Source organism: Leuresthes tenuis, unplaced genomic scaffold, assembly GCF_036924035.1.
Source record: "Leuresthes tenuis unplaced genomic scaffold, fLeuTen1.0.hap1 SCAF_11, whole genome shotgun sequence".
In the NCBI taxonomy this organism is placed as follows: Eukaryota; Metazoa; Chordata; class Actinopteri; order Atheriniformes; family Atherinopsidae; genus Leuresthes; species Leuresthes tenuis.
This window is the reverse complement of record NW_027325365.1, coordinates 15,071,417-15,087,915: the sequence shown is the minus strand read 5'-3', so window position 1 is coordinate 15,087,915 and position 16,499 is coordinate 15,071,417. Positions and strand designations below refer to the sequence as shown.

The window sequence follows — 16,499 nt, the reverse complement described above, 5'->3', positions numbered from 1 at the left end:
TGACCAAACAGTGCCGTTTTACAGGGAGCTCAATCTGATTCATGGCATCACTACAGTCTTTCCCCATGTTGTAAAATCGAAATCTATAAATCATTTTGGACGGAAATCTGTGAGGAGATACATTTGAATAGACAAGCCGTGCATTGTTGCACTCCTGTGTTTAAAGCACTTTTGTGCTGTATTATCGTACAAATTTGACACTGGAATAGTTGCAGACTTAACCAGTTTCATTGGATGAGTTGTGTGACCCCCGGTGGCGGTAAGTGGTTACTGCAGTCAGTTCTGCACTGCGCAGACTCCGTACCAACTTGATAGTTGCATCAAGCAACTATCAAGTTGGTACGTGAGAATTGCATGAGCAACTTGATAATGTAAAAACTACACATACAGTTGCTTTTTATATACTTTGGAGTGCAACCACTGCCTATTACTTTTGTGATTAAATTAAATGCAATGGACTAACCGGAAGTAGACACTAATGCCCATAAGTGTTTCCTGTGACGTAACGCTAGCTCCTGATGCTACACGCGGGAAAAAGACGAAGCTGCACATCACAGTGATTGTAAGACTTTAAGTTTTCATATTACGTTTTCTCGTGTAATTAGACACCATTCAGTGTGTTTATCAGAGCAACAAAGAGTAGACCCTGTATACTTGAATAAACTTGCTATATTTAGAGCCTGTTTGTTTGCTAAATAAACCCTAAGCATCACTTCTGACGCCGGCCTAGCTCTTTTGGTGCTCTCGATTTAATGTACGTTTTGTCTCTGCGGGGTGGTGTCGTTGCGGATGCTGCCTTCTACGCTTAAAATTGCTAACTCGCTCTTACTTTGTAACATAAACCAAGCGCACCTTATGTAGGTGGCCTAGCTTTTGTGAGTGGCGGAGCATGGGTGTTAGTTATCGTTAGCATTGAGAAACGAAGAGCTCCCAGTTTTACTTTAGTTTTTTTTTAAATCGGGATGATAAACGTTAAAATGTTGGAATAACTTTGGTTATATTTATTGAACTGCTATAATTCAGGAAGGTTTTCTTTTGGTTAGCTTAACTCGCTGCTTTAAACTGTGTGATATTAAACGATTTATGACTCAAAAGAAAGCAAAATTGAACTTAAAAAGTCAAAGAGTAGTTGTTGTGTTTATACAGTTCCACGAATGCAGGTCTCTGTCTTTTCGCAGTCCGCAGTGAGTCAGTACTTCTGTCATTTGATGTCTCATCATGTTTTTGTGAACATTTCTATGTTCCGGAGCTCAAGCTACCATCAAAGGCAGCCACAATGTTAAGATAAAGAGCTGGGACACATTTCATGCCTACTATAGACCTCATTAAAGTTGGTTTATCTCTGATGCAGTTTGATCTGTCTACAGAGCATCAGTCATCGCCTGCAGCCGATATGGGAGACACGCTGGAGTTCAATGAGATCTACCAGGAGGTCAAAGGCTCATGGGTCAGTATCTCCACCAACCTTATAAATGATGTACCTTTTTTTTTTGTTTCTTGAAGGAACATGTTCAATAACACATTCATGTCTGATGGAGAAAAAAATTATTGATGTACATGTGTAAGAGTCACACGGTGCCTCGTGATCTTTTCCATTCCATTTTATTGAGTAAGTAACAGCACCCTTTAAATTTTCTGCTTCCGTGATTTTACCTACAGTCTACAGTAAATGTCACAAGTACGCTGTTACTGTAGAGCAATCCTCACAGTACTAACACTGACTCCTCAAAAAGACTAAACTCGTTGATTAGTGATATTCTCAGCCGCTTCCGTCGACTGCCACCATGTCTTCCACCACCACTGCACGCTAGGCACAATACGATCAAGTTGATATGAAGTTATGACATGTTGTCGCGAGAAAACTGTGACTCTATAGAGTCTTTTATACTATAATTCACTCCATGTACTGTCTGATATCATGTGAATGGGGAAATAACAGGCACCGTGTCCCTTTCTGTCACTTTCACGGCATAAAAAGGGCTTAAGATGTGGTCCTAAAGGCCCTTAAGTTGAAGAGAATTCTTCATGTGGGCCACCTTTCACTCAACAGGGCCCTCATTTATCAACCTGGCGAAGAAAATGTTCTAAATTCTGCTATTGAAATTGGAATTTGTATACATACAAAAATCTGTATTTATCAAACATGCGCCCACCAGTCAAGTGCACATTAGTAAATCATCAACTGCTTAGAAATCCCACATTCCAAAGCACCATGCTGTCCATTCATGGTCATTTGCATTCAGAAACGCCCCCATTTAACCATATATGGAAGTAAAACATCTCTTTAATAGACGTTTGAGGACATGAAGAACGGATGTGGATGTTGAGATTGCGTGCTGTGTCCCCAGTAGTGTTTTCTATTGGCAGTTCCCCCGTTCTAACAGTAGATTCTGTCATTGTTGCACACATTCCTGACTGTAACTTGATAACTTCCACATTTTGCGTGGGAATTATGTCACGCACTCCTCATCGCACACATCTAAGTGTGAGCATGGTTGATAAACGAGGACCAAAATGATTAAACGCGTCCGTATTTTGTGCCGTGCCGATGGAACTACTTTTTAGCTGACTGAACAGTGAAACATATCCCATAAAGAAATCCACTTTGTAATCCCATTCGGTGCTTATTGAAATGATCCAGGACAAGAGGGCTGAGATCACGGATTTGTGGCTCCACAGCGCACTTTTATCTGGAGTGCAAACGTTCATTTGTCTTGGTAAGCTGCAGGAATGCTTTGTTTTGGTTGGAGCAAAATGATTAAGGACTATTTACTTGCAATACCATTACGGTTGAGAAGTGTTTAATTTAATCGGTTTACCTGCAGATAAGTTTGAAATGTCAGAAACAAGTGAGGTAAAACAATGGAGTTGCTTCTCTGGCTCATAGTTAAAGTTTTTTTAGTTTTTTTATCTGAGACTACCAAACTGTTCACATTTGGAAATGTTGAGTTTTTGGCCATTTATTCCTAGAAAACAAGGAATAAGCTCGGGGGGTGAAGAACGTAATCCTTGGAGCTTTAAGTCCCAGCATTCTGACACTGTAGCACAACTTTTCCTTCTGTCTCTGCAGAATGACGGGCGTCTGCGTTTCAGCAAGCAAAATGTGGTTTATAAGAGCAGCAAGACGGGGAAGGTGGACAACATCCCGGCCGGCGAGCTCAACCTGGCTCAGTGGAGACGAGTGTGTTTAGGTCACGGCATCAAACTCGGTACCAGCACGGGGCACGTCTACAAATACGACGGCTTCAGGGACACGGTGAGTTGAGCACACGCCTCGAACACAGCAGCAGTGTTGCATCTCTTGATCTTCAGGCTGCAGATCAGGCTTCGAGAGCTTCTAAACTAAATCTTTCCTCTCCGAGATATAATCGTTACGCTCCTCGGGGAGAGCAGTGGAATATTTCAGCCTGACACACTCCTGGTTTGGTCAGCGCCATGTTTATGAAAGGGAGCGTAACACAAGCAAGGCGGACCGCTGATGAACAACTTCCACTCCCTTCCTGACATTTCCACAGACAAACACTACCATGTTGCGAAAATGCCACCACTTGAGTGTGTGGGTTCCTGTCAGCACTGTGTGAACGAGGCCTGCTCGTCTCCGCATAGCTCGTAATGGGATTAATGAGGGAAACCAGCGCTAACATGTGCGCTCCATAAACAGTGCAATCATCGGATCTTGTGAGTCAGTGTTTATATCAATCCACGCAACAATTTGGCTTGGAAAACAGACAAGGAAAAACCGTGGCTGTGTTTGTTTTTTGTCATTGTGTTTTTTTTCCTCCTCCTTTGTAATGTTCTTTTCCCCCGCTGCTCTCAGCATGGGGAATGTCAAGACACAAGTGCAATACCAGGGAGGAGGAGTGGGCTATAACCTGAAGTTTGTGGATGTCTCTTGGGGTTAATCAGCATATTTTTGGAGGGAGGGGGGGGGTGGATCCTCTCGTCCTGAAGCACAGGCCGTGATGTCATTGTTTATTATCCCATGGTTAGTGTCGGTAATCGAGAGTTGGCTGGAGGTTTAGCTGCTGGCATGCAGAGCGGACACTTAAGTTCATCTGTCCCTGTGAAGTGTCCCTGAGCAAGATGGGGAATCTGTGCCAGAGAGGCTGTTGCATAGCCGACCTGTAATTGTCACCAGGAGGAGCAGGAGGTGGAGAGACATGTAGGTTATTTGCGTTCACGTCGCTAAGCGACGAGCGGCCTCGGCATTAAAACCACCGACGGACGGAGGGAGAAACACGGATCCGTTTCTTAAAATGCAAAAATTCTAAGTGGAAAACTTGGATCCCACTTGCCGTAAACATGGTTCGAGATGAAAAACTCTAGAAACTCTAGAAAAACTCAGGCTCAGGTTGTTGACCCAGACTACCCAGGTCACATCTGTAGGATGCGCTGGAGCAAGCCAGATGTTGTCAGCCTCATGGTGTCAGACATCCAAGAGGTCCCGTGTGGTCCATGTGGCTGTAAAATATAGAGTATAAGGGGAATTTTAATTTTCTTGCTGAGGCTGCATTTTACTACTGGAGCTGCTTTGGCTTTAACTGTCTCACTGTGAAGTGCCCCGCGTCTGACAAATGAATCTTTAGTTGGAAAAATTAATCGGGTGACAGAAAATTTGCAACTTGCTTTTGTAATTTGTAATCTTTAATAGCAGTTTTATATAATTGAAAGTGGAGCATCTGTCAAAATTACAGCTTGGGCTTTAACATGCTGACGAGGAATCCTGATTAAACTAGATTTATTCACGTCTTTCTTTCAAATCTAAGAAAATATCAGCAGGCTAGCCTTACCGTTTCCGTCTTTTAACAACATGGAAAAAGTTTTTCTTTTTCTTGTGCATTTGTGTGGTGCGAAAGTTTACAAAATGTCCTAATAGAAGACAGACAGAGTGGTCATGTCGGACAGGCGTGTGTGTGTCAGTGTTTATTAGCGTTAAACGATCCACGCAACAGCAAAGTGCACCAACTCTGATTTTCTGCATTTCCGCATCCGCTCGCACATGTTCTCCTATACAAACAACTCCTTAATCCAGGTCAACAAACAGGCTGATTAATCCTCTCACACACACGCAGACACACACACACGCAGACACACGGACGGACATTCTGGGCTCTAATTGGCTCTAATAACCTCATGGACAGGCAGATATCCAGGTGCGTAAATCTGTTTCCCCACAGAGTCTCACTCTGCTCTGCACACATTTGCACCGCAATCACTTCCACATGTGTTTCTACTACCTGGACTGTGTGTGTCTGCGGGCTAGTGTGTGTGTGTGTGTGTCTTTTTCAGTTGTAAGCGGGCCTGCAGGATAAATAAACAGACTGATTGTCAGCGCTGGTGCAGAGGGCGGATGGATTACATCCACCTCCTGTGTTCCCAAGCGTAGTAGTTACCATTGTGATTAATTATCCCTCACCCCTGCTTCTCTTTAGGTGGTGTTTTTATGGGCTTTGACCCATGCGGGGCTCGCGCTTTTACCGCCTCGCGATCTTCTCTCGCCGTTGTTTTCATCAGCGCTGCCTCTCTTGTCGACCTCTTTGCGCGCCTCATCTCGTGCCCGTTTATTTCTTCTTCTGTTTCTTCGTTTGTTTATTTTCTGCCTCTCTTCTCCTCTCGCCCACCAGGACTTTGAGAAGATTTCCGAGTTTTTCAAGGCGAACTACAAGGTGGAGCTGACCGAGAAGGACATGTGCGTGAAAGGGTGGAACTGGGGCACAGCCAAGTTCTCGGGTAAAAACTCGCCAAAAGCCGTCGTTCTGTGCTGTTGAGCAAATCTGTTGGAAAGGGATTTGTTGTTTAGGGAGGAGTTGAGCTGTGCGTTTTCTCTCCCTTTGCGTCGCAGGGCCGCTGTTATCGTTTGACGTGAATGACAACACGGCGTTCGAGGTCCCGCTGTCCAACGTTTCCCAGTGCGCCACGGGGAAGAACGAAGTCACCCTGGAGTTCCACCAGAATGACGACACGGAGGTCTCCCTGATGGAGGTCCGGTTCTACGTCCCTCCCAGCCAGGCTGATGAAAGACAAGACCCTGTGGAGGTAAGGGTGCAGGAGTCCACCTCCTGAGCATTTGTCTTCATAAAGCACTAGATTGGTTTAGTTTTGAATCAGTGTTGGTGACACTTTTGCATTTTGTTTCTTTCAGGCGTTTGCTCAGAATGTGTTGTCTAAGGCTGATGTGATCCAGGCCACTGGAGACGCTGTGTGCATCTTCAAGGAGCTGCAGTGTCTTACACCCAGAGGAAGGTAACAGATCTAAACACGAGCAAGTATTTTATAGGTGGGGGAAAAAAGGTGAAGGGGGTGGGGTTTGTTTCCAGACTATTGGCGCTAAACTTTGAAAAGATGACGCTCAACAAGCAACGTGCTTTCAAATGAACGCGTGGACGCAGCCGTCGTCACGGCAGCTGTTGGTTCGCCTCCCGTGATTGTAAATAAGAGGACGGGAGCGTGTGAGCGAGCAGCTACTGAACTAATATATTTTTCCCAGTGCTGTCCACGTTTATGTGGCCCGTAGCAGAAAACGTGGCACAATGCACCCGACAAAGTGTGTAAAGGTTTGTCTTTTGGTGGTCGAAGTCGAACCACAACACATCCACATTACAACCATCTTATTTCAGCCCGCTCTACCTGTGGTCTGGCGCCACTTTCCGTTTTAGTCTTTACAAATGACCCCCCCCCCCCCTCCATGTGTCTTCCACCGACCACATAATGGCTTCCATAAATGGGCTTTCTGTTGCACATCTTATTATTCACGCTCTCGTGTTAAATTGCACTTTTACTGCTTTTATAAAGTAGAATTGCATTAATGCATTATTAACAAATCAAGTCTGATGGGCACATTTACAAACCATACATGTATATAGATCTAATTGTTTTCAAAGTAACATTTCAAAAAGTTTGCTTCAGATTGGCTTCAGAAGTGGATGGAAACACAGCTACCGGTAGTTGAATAACTACCGATCCTCCTTTGATTGAGTTAACCATCTGACTGTCTTATGAAAGCTTTTAGACTGTTCTTATTTGCTTGTGATCTTCGGCGCTGATTGTGACGTTAGCTGGGCTTCGAAATCCAAATATATCTTTGCACCTTCTGGAAAAAAACGGGGTTAGATCATCGAGGTGAAAAGTTTCTGGCACCAGTTCTCCAGCCTGAAGTGCAGAAGAAAAATGAACACTTTGGAATTAGGACCGCAAGGCGAGCCTGAAAGGAAGGAAAACAAATTGTGAAGAAATTAACATGAAGACTGAGCTGTCATTTTGGTTGAGTTCTGGTGATGGCCCTGTTTACATTCATAAATCATGCGATCATCGTAGCTCATTGTTTATTTTCTGAATCGGTTTGGGTTGCTCGTAGTCCTTTTAAATGTCATCATCGTAACATGATTTCTACTTCCCCCAAACATAAAAGTACTTTTTTTTTTTTTTTACTTAAGACACAAGTTGGAAATGTGTATTGAACAGCTGTGTGGAGACACAACTATTCAAAGAAATGAGCAACACAGGCCTGAGCACATCCTCTCAATCGCCTTTTTCCATGTTCTTTCAGATATGACATTCGTATTTACCCGACGTTCCTTCACCTGCACGGTAAGACTTTTGACTACAAGATCCCCTATACCACCGTCCTCCGTCTCTTCCTGCTGCCACACAAAGATCAGAGGCAGATGTTCTTTGTGGTGAGTGAACTTCTGTGCTGTTTTTGTCCTTTTTTTGTCATTTTGGGCCGTTTTCAATTAAAAATCCTCTTACGTTTGTGCCTTTTAAAATGCTCTGAGATTCATGTCTTTTCCTCTTGAAGCTTCTCCCATTTGCCTGACCCATTTTCCTCTTTTATTTTTGCGTGGTCATAGATCAGTCTGGATCCTCCCATCAAGCAGGGCCAGACGCGTTATCACTTTCTCATTCTGCTCTTCTCTAAAGAAGAGGACATCAATCTCACCCTCAACATGAGCGAGTGAGTACAACGGAGGACGCCTTGTTCTCATGGGCTCCTGGGGCCTGTTACTTTGGTAAAGTAACATCTTAATAATGGCACACTCTGAGATGTTGTAAAGCAGATATCCACTTGGGGGAACCAAAGGACTGAGGGGGCATGTTGCATGCTGGTTCTTTGCATTGGTGCTCATGAACCCAAGAGAAGATGTTACCCCTTAAGGATTTATCAACATTTTGTTTTCTGTTTGTAACAGGGAGGATGTGGAGCGTCGCTTTGAGGGCAAACTTAGCAAGAACATGTCAGGATCTCTTTATGAGATGGTCAGCAGGGTGATGAAGGCCCTGGTCAACCGCAAGATCACTGTACCCGGAAACTTCCAGGGGTGAGCATCTCATAAACATCAAAAATGTTGTGTCTTAATCAAGAGCATCCACTAAAGCCTGCCTCTGTTTTTGCTCCTCCTCAGCCACTCTGGAGCTCAGTGCATCACCTGCTCCTACAAGGCATCTTCAGGCCTCCTCTACCCTCTGGAAAGAGGCTTCATCTATGTCCACAAGCCGCCCGTTCACCTGCGCTTTGAGGAGATCTCCTGCGTGAACTTCGCCAGAGGCACCACCACAACACGGTCGTTTGACTTCGAGATCGAGACCAAGCAAGGAAACCAGTACACTTTCAGCAGCATAGAGAGGTGACGTCCCCGCACACACACACACACACACACACACACACACACACACACACACACACACTCTTCAGACAGAGGTTTTTTGTTGTAACACCGCTGACTAGAAATATTGAATGGGGGGGGGGAGACACGTAACCAGCCGTTGCTGCAGGCTGACTGAAAGGAGCCATGGTCCCAGCAAGAGAGCCACCAGTTGAAACTGTTGATAGGATTCCAAAAACTCCCTCGGGAAGGTAATTCAACTCTGGGGGTGAGATAAAATATGTTGGTTGTTCCCAGTCAGCTGTGTCTAAAATGTGGAGCAAGCACAAACAAAATGGGAAGGTTGTTAAAGGGAGACGTACAAAGGAAGACATCCAAGCGTTGGCACTGAAAACCAGAGCAATATTCCTGAATATAGGAAATACACAAGAAAAAATACATTTTTGTCTTTGTGACCGAGCTGTTAGAATCCAGCCAAAGGATTTACATCCAGTACAGCCAAACACAAACCAACTCCTGAACAGAAGAAAACAAGGTCACGGTGGGCTGGAAGTGATATTTAAGTTGTGAATCTGCACTGAGATGCAGGCCCTGAAGAAAACAAGCAAATTTCCACAATTTCACTGCCACGACTGTGAATTATCACCACGATTTTCCCTTTTTTTTTTTTTTGCTCAGGAATGCCTAATTTCTTCCTCTGCTTGACCTGAAAGGAGAAAACACTAATAACAGCATTTTTAGCTTATTTTTGTAGTATGATTTACAAAGATTAAATGCTCGGCTGTTAAATGAAACAGTCTCGTGTCATATCTGTGGATTCTGTGCTAATATTCGACCTGTGATTCCGTATTCTTTCTCCGGGCTTGTATAACAGATCTACCAACACATATTATGAAGCTCGATACGTGTAATATTTCACTGTTCCTTACATGCAGGAAGGATCATATTTCAATCTATTTGTTCATCTTGATGTTTATTTTATCTGAAGAGAACCCGGGTTTTCCAGGGAGTTCTTACTATACTTCAATCTTACTATATAGCAGAGTGAGGGTGACTCTCTGGTCTCTCGCTGTTTTTCATTCACCACTTTGCTAATCTGGCCTTCCATTTTATCACCAGTAATGTAACACGATCCTAACGAGCTCTAAAAGTCCTCTACAGCTTTCAGACTTCCACTATTGTTTGATGCAGCACTCACCGCTGCCTTATTCAAACCTTGAACCAGTCTGATGAACTGTGATTAAAGATAACCGTGTTTCTCTCTCTCTTCCCTCTAGAGAGGAGTATGGCAAACTGTTTGACTTTGTTAATGCCAAGAAGCTCAACATTAAGAACAGAGGGTTCAAAGAGGTAATGCATCAGCCGTTAAACACGTCCCTGTTTGATAAATGAAAAACATTGCACACATTCCACCAGTTATTGATACTTTTTGCCCCTCTCCTTTGTTTCTGTTTCTTGTACCCCTGTAGAAGAAGGTGGGTATGGTCACGGTCGTCATTTCTGGATTAGGGTCTTGATTTTACTGGTGTGGAGTGATCTCAGATTGCATGGTGTGCTGCTGATGTATGTTACATGGATCGCGTGCGATGTATTTATTTCTTTTTCTTGATTTGGTTTCATGTTGCCGATGGGGGTTTGGTGTTGATTCTGATCAATCTTAAATGATTCATGACTAATTATGGGAGATGTGCAGGAGTGTGTGTGTGATAACTCCGATAACTGTGTGTGTGTGTGTGTTTGCATCATGCTGACTAATGTGCTGCCTGGGGGCTTCTGGTGTTCTTTAACACTCAACTCAGTTGTCATCATGACCGCTGCTTAAGCACTGATTGCCCTGCCCGTAATGTTCTCCTGTCATGTAAAAGCTCTCGGGCGCCTGACGACACAGTCAAAGATCCACTTAGGTTTGCTGGCAACTAAACCATCTGTTACCATGGTGATGGGGTCAACAAGAGAGGTCAATGAGAATGAATGGAGCCACTCTCCATTTCCTGTTGGTGTTCTAAAGGCAGCCTCCAGCAAAATATAGGCTGCTATAGCTAAATGTGATGGTCAATGATGATGGGGCTTTCATTACCCAGTCCTATCGAAGCTACAGCTGATTGAAGTAGATGAGAAGATGAGAGAAGCTGTTGATCATCAAACATCTGTCAGCTGTACGTTCCGAGTGCCAGTTGAGGTTGCCGTGGTGACATTTAGTGCAACGTCTGACTCGGACCGAAAAGTCATTCAGATTTCGTCTGAAATCGCTGCCGTTTGGGCAGAAAATGTGACACGCTGACACAGTTGTGGCGCTGTGAGCACCACAAGGCTTTCCTGCACACGTCACAGTGACCTCGGCTGGTGGTGTGCAAAATGTCAGCATGCAGACACGTTGAAAACGGTCGCTTTTGGCTTTCACCTAACATCCACTCCTCGTTTTGTCTGTGTGTATTTCTGCCGTTTTGAGGCACTGAGCTTCTAAAATGCTGGCGTTGGGAGTTCATCTGGAGTTGAAACACTGGATGCTTTCGGGCAGGTTGAGGAGAAAAGTTGTCAGTTACATTTTTTTGTCCTCTCCCACTCTGTGCCTCTGTGAAACGCTGCGGGACTGCAATTATCTTGAAATTTGTCGGGTTTTTTGTAGTTAAAAGACAGTAAAAATGTTAATGATCCAGCTAGTCGTTCGTCTTTCTTTGCGAGTACCTGTCTTCAGTTAACATTAACAGAAAGTTGTTTCTCTTGCAGTGAAATGTGGGATTGTAGCCCGTCTGTCACTCAGGTTTTTGGGAATCACATGAAAAACCTCTGTGTATCAAAGTTCCTCTAAATCTGGGCACATTCTTCTATCCGACTTGTTTGAGGATGACTCTCCTATAAACCGAGACAGTTTTCCTGCTGGATGCAGCAGTAAAATAAGCTTTGAGAGTCTCTGCCTCAACACTGCACGATGTCCTGCGATGTCACCATTTGCATTCTACACCACGTTGACGCTGAAATGATGTATTGTCCAAAGCCGCTTTTTTTTTTTTTTTTTGCTCAGCGATAAGTCCGCAAAGTTCTTTCTTAAGCAAAAATGACATTTTTGCCGTCTTCTCTTTTTATGTCTCTGTGAATGGAACGTTTTGTGGATCCTTGCATAGATCCCAGGCTCTGTGACGCTGGGAGTGGTTTTCTGTGACGGTCCCGTACAGCTACACCATCGTACCTCGAGGCAGCCTCCTTACGGAAAAGATTAGGCATGTTTTGTGGTGGATTTTGTTGACTGTGCATTGTGCTTCCAGGGCATGAAGGGCAAGAACGATGAGTACAGCGACTCGGACGAAGACCAGCATGATGCCTACCTGGAGAGGATGAAGGCTGAGGGCAAGATCAGGGAGGAGGGCAACGACAGCGACGAGTCAGATGGTGGAAGTGGTGAGTGGCGGCCTCAGCGGGGAAGTGGTAGACAGCAGCTTGAGGCGGTCAGTAGTCTGAGCGTGGACTTTGCTTTCTCGTCTCTTTAGATGAGTCTTTCAACCCGGGAGAAGAGGATGATGATATTGCGGAGGAGTGAGTGGCTTTCTCCTGCATTTTGATTTGACATAAAAGTTTAATTCCACCCGTTTGCTCGCTTCTCTCGTTTATTTCGAGATGTAACGGTCCTGTCCGTGTTCCCCCTCTCAAGGTATGACAGTAATGCCACTGCAAGCGACAGCAGTGAAGAAGGGGATGAAAGTGAAGACGAGAGTGCGAAGAAGAAAAAGGCCAAAAAAGTCAAAGTGGTGAAAGAGAAAAAAGAAAGGAAGCCCCGCAAAGAGGTGAGACGAGCTGGAGAAAATGCGACAGAAATATTACAGTGAAGGTGGGAAAAGAGGCAGTCTTCTTTTCCTTTTCCCTTTTTTTCAGCGTCACAAATAGCTGCACACTGCGCTGTAAAGCTAACATTAACTGCGAAAATATTCCCTTTTCTCCAATCTGAGTAGAAGAAGCAGAAGGATACCGGTGGCCCTAAGAGGCCAATGAGTGCCTACATGCTTTGGCTGAACTCCAGTCGAGAGCGAATCAAGGCGGAGAACCCCGGCATCTCCATCACCGAGATCTCTAAAAAGGCCGGAGAGATGTGGAGACAGCTGGGCAAAGACGAGAAGGAGGTGAGAGGCCAGACAACGGCGCCTTGACGGGGGAGAATTTACTTTGGTTTCACTCCTCTGTGGCTGAATTAGATCTTTTTTCCTGTGTATTAAATGATGGCGTCGAAGTAGCGTCTGAACCAATGGAGAATGTTCCTGAACCTGCTGCTCCAGTCGCCTCCGCAGAGCCTCATGAGTTTCAGCTCACTGTTTAGCCGTCCAGATTTATATCTGTCGAGACGTTTTTACATTTATCATTTCATCTTGGCAGTTTTTCTAAAGAAGAGCAGCTCGTCAGTAAAGTCAAAACTCTTTTAAACCCCCGTACTTTTGTTTTTTCAGGTGTGGGAAGCAAAGGCAGGCGAGGCAAAGAGGCAGTACGACAAAGCAAAGAAGGAGTATAAGGAGAGCGGCGGAGGAGCAACCTCAAGTTCTAAGAAGTAAGGCTTCACACATGGAGGACTTTTTCCCCTTTTTATAAAATGGGTGTGAAATATGTGACTTTGTTTGTCTCCCCACCGTTCGCCCGTCAGGGAGAGTAAAAAATCTGTAGGCAAAAAGGACGAGAAGAAGAGGAAATCTGCAGGCGGAGACAAGGACAAGGAGCGGGGAGGAGGCAACGACAGCTTCAAGAGCCGAGAGTTCATCGAAACCAGCGAGGAGAGCTCCTCAGACTCCGACCACAAGAGCAAGTCCAAGAGGAAGAAGGCAAAGAAGGTGATGGCACTATTAGGCCGGCCGGAGCCGTTATTACCAAATAATTCCCCGTTATCGTGTTTCTCTTGGCCACCGCAGGCAGCCATCACTTACTCGTTTGTTTGTTAGAACAAAGCGGCTCAGTTAAAAGCGATTTCCTTCAAAATGTTCCACACTCGACTGTTTGGACACACAATGATTGAGTTTTGTTGAGCGGAATGAAAGGGTCGGTGAGGTCCATGAGAGTATCGTCTATGATAGAAGAACACAGCCCGTGTTGGATGGTAGATTCCTCTCTACTCATTGTTTGGCTGACTGTTTCATATTCTCACATACAGAGAGCATCCACTTCACCCAAAAGGAAATTGGCTAAATTAGCAGCTGTGGCCTTTATTTGCTTCGGGTGGCAAAAAGACGAAGAGCAACCTGACACCGAGTGTTGCCTTTAAGCGGATGTTTGTTCCTCTATTTGTTTAAAAAGACAAAAATCAGAACTCAAACAAAGCTTTTTAATATCGTCGACCGTTTCCCCGGGAAACAATTTATTAGACTTTGAACTATGTGGCCGTCTCATGGTAGCTGTAAGGTGGTGTTGGCCCCCGCCAGATGTAGCGGTAAACATTGATTTAACCCAAGCAATCCTCACCAGGCGCCTGTTGTTCGAAAGTAGTATGAAGACATAAGTGGGAAAGCCAGGTTGGACAAAGTCTCATAAGTCCATCCTGGTTTAATTGGTTGTTCGAATGCCGAGCCAGGCTGAGGAGAAGCGATTTAAGTGCCAAATACATGTGGCGGATGGTCCGGCACACAGGTCCTTTATTAAGATTTTCAGCATCCCCGATGGTGTAGAGAACGAAGCGCAACACAGACCATCTGTGGAACCATCATTGCGCGGCTCCGGGCTCCACGCCGCTGGATTCTGGGACCCAGTTTTCCACACAGGTAGCAGATGCCCTCTCCTGAAAATCTGTATCTTTCTAATAGATACTCGTCACTGAACACCTGTAGATCTGACCTGTCTGACCACTCTCTGAGGTCGAAACGACCACCCAACAATTGCTACCTCATCATCCACAGTGTCCTCCAAAATAGGACACACCGTTGTGAAGGAAAGGACACGTGTTTATGGGACTTAATATAGTGTAGGGTGCTTATTTACAATGATGAATGCACGAATAGGCCCCAATTAGGAAAAGAACTATCGTAATAGGCTAACTTTATTTCTTTTTTTAATTTGATCAAGTTTTTTTTTTTTTCTTTTTTTTTTTAAATCGTGTTGTTTGTTTAAAAACTAAACCAATGCGCAGCATTCATCGGAACATAATATGACTGCGTAAAACACGTTAATTTCTAATCAGTGCAGCTGCTGACTCCAAAAATAAGAATCGACTAAGCCCGGCATTTAGCCTGGTCTGGAGCAGGCCAGCTGCAGAGAATAAATCACCATGGTAACTTGACCAGGATAAACTTATCCAGTTTTCGAACAACCGACTGCAGGCAAAATTCAGCCGGGATAACCAACATATCCCGGCTGAATCCCTCATCTAGGTTCCCAACAACAGGCCCCAGAAGCAGAGAAACCAGTGTGCAGATGCCTTTGTTGTTGTTTTCAACACGTGGATCACACCAAGCGATAGTGGGGAAAATAAGCTTTTAAAAGTGTTTACGAAGAAAATCTATTGTATTTTTGTTTTTTACTGATTTGAAATCCTCTTTTATATGTGAATGAGTGGTGAAGATGCAGAGTAAAGAACTTGTTTTGCAAAATATCTGCGATAGTTGGACAGGGCCCTCTCACGTCTGATGTTAGAGGCTCATATCGAGTTTTTTTTTTTTTTCTCTCACAGGAATCAGAAGACGAGGAGGAAGAGGCTGTGTCGACACCTGCCAGCTCAGAGGAAGAATCTGACTAAACGCACACACACCTACAGAGCACTCACAGCAACAAAGGACCAACCGTTTATATTCAGTTGATTTCAGACCATCAACAAACTTGAGTTGTATCTTTTTCTTCTCCATTAGTTTCAAGAGTACAATCCCAAATCTTGTGACTTAGTCTGGAAACTGAAACCTGAAAAATGTCATATTTGAGCCGATCTCCTGCTGACAGCTCAGTGAAGCGATGGATGCTTGTCTGGAAGTGTTTTCCATCCAACTCACGGGACTGGTTGTGTTAGTTGAATAGCACTGAGGATTGTAGGAGTGACTAGTTGACTCGTGCGGATAATACAAAGGGTTTTTGTTCCTCCTCTGTTAGTGCTTTTTTAAGTCAGCATTTTCTGTGATTTGCAATGTCATGTTTCCAAACGGAGATGAATAATTTTCAATAAATCCTCGCTTTGTTTTTGTATTATTTTTGGGGGGTTTGCTTGTTTTCTTTCATGACTCTTCCGGTTCTGGAGGCGCTGCCTTTATGCACCGACTCTGAGCCCCAACACCGGTCAGGCCAGTGAGTGAGAAAGAAAAGTAATTTAGTAAATTTACTTCTAAGTGAATAGAAGTCCCCATTGATTAAATGGGGCGTTTAAATGTTTCGTGCACCATCGGCCCAGAACTACTGAAAGGTAAATGCTCATCATGTTACAGTTCACACCATCAACAGAAACAGTCTTTATTAAAAAAAGAAACGTTTATTTAAAAAAAAAAAAAGTGTGGTTATAGAATGTTACAACAGAAGCCTGTTTGTTCAGATTTAATTACCGAGTGCCTTTTTCTTTACATGGTTAAATTGACATTTTCCAGCAGCCAGGTGAAAGAATTCTACATCTCATATATCTCGTTTACTATCACACACGCGTGGGACTTACCTGAGTATGTGGGTTTCCCATCAGGTAGCAACAGGATCTGTAAATCTGCTTTGGAAAAGCTCAAAGAACACACTCTGAAGCCACAACCCCACCGGGCCCAGACTCACCAGGACACACTCGGATTGGTTGGAACCTTTTTAACAAAGCGTTATATTATGTATAATCGAATATGGTCAAGTCTTCACCATGATTGGGTTCGACAGTGACAAAACACTTCTCTGGGTACTTTTAAAAGGTGTTTTACAGTTTATTTGCTAGAACAAAAATGTAAAATTTCAACACAGGTGATGAGAGAGGCCTTA

The 16,499-nt window shown here is 44.2% G+C and overlaps 1 protein-coding gene across 2 annotated transcripts; it reads left to right on the top strand.

Annotated features, from left to right (window-relative positions):
- The first annotated feature begins 487 nt into the window (after window positions 1-487).
- On the top strand, window positions 488-15,746 carry ssrp1a (structure specific recognition protein 1a). 2 transcript variants are annotated; one of them, XM_072395656.1, is made up of 18 exons: window positions 488-562; window positions 1,368-1,447; window positions 3,071-3,256; window positions 5,625-5,730; window positions 5,843-6,036; window positions 6,143-6,243; window positions 7,547-7,676; window positions 7,851-7,954; window positions 8,190-8,318; window positions 8,403-8,624; window positions 9,881-9,953; window positions 11,867-11,999; window positions 12,089-12,134; window positions 12,250-12,382; window positions 12,548-12,715; window positions 13,037-13,134; window positions 13,228-13,411; window positions 15,238-15,746. In XM_072395656.1, exons 2-18 carry the CDS (start codon window positions 1,394-1,396, stop codon window positions 15,301-15,303), a joined length of 2,127 nt encoding a protein of 708 aa, XP_072251757.1. In that variant the 5' UTR covers window positions 488-562; window positions 1,368-1,393; the 3' UTR covers window positions 15,304-15,746. The 2 variants fall into 2 exon arrangements, with proteins under 2 accessions (XP_072251757.1, XP_072251756.1); XM_072395655.1 differs by having other exon boundaries at window positions 489-562; window positions 1,352-1,447.
- Window positions 15,747-16,499: the final 753 nt, after the last annotated feature.

Bases quoted from the DNA above. Each gene is read 5' to 3' on its own strand.
- ssrp1a (XM_072395656.1), top strand. From the start codon at position 1,394: ATGGGAGACACGCTGGAGTTCAATGAGATCTACCAGGAGGTCAAAGGC. The intron at 6,244-7,546 runs GTAACAGATCTA...ATGTTCTTTCAG, and splicing joins TGTCTTACACCCAGAGGAAG to ATATGACATTCGTATTTACC. The intron at 13,412-15,237 runs GTGATGGCACTA...TTTCTCTCACAG, and splicing joins AGAGGAAGAAGGCAAAGAAG to GAATCAGAAGACGAGGAGGA.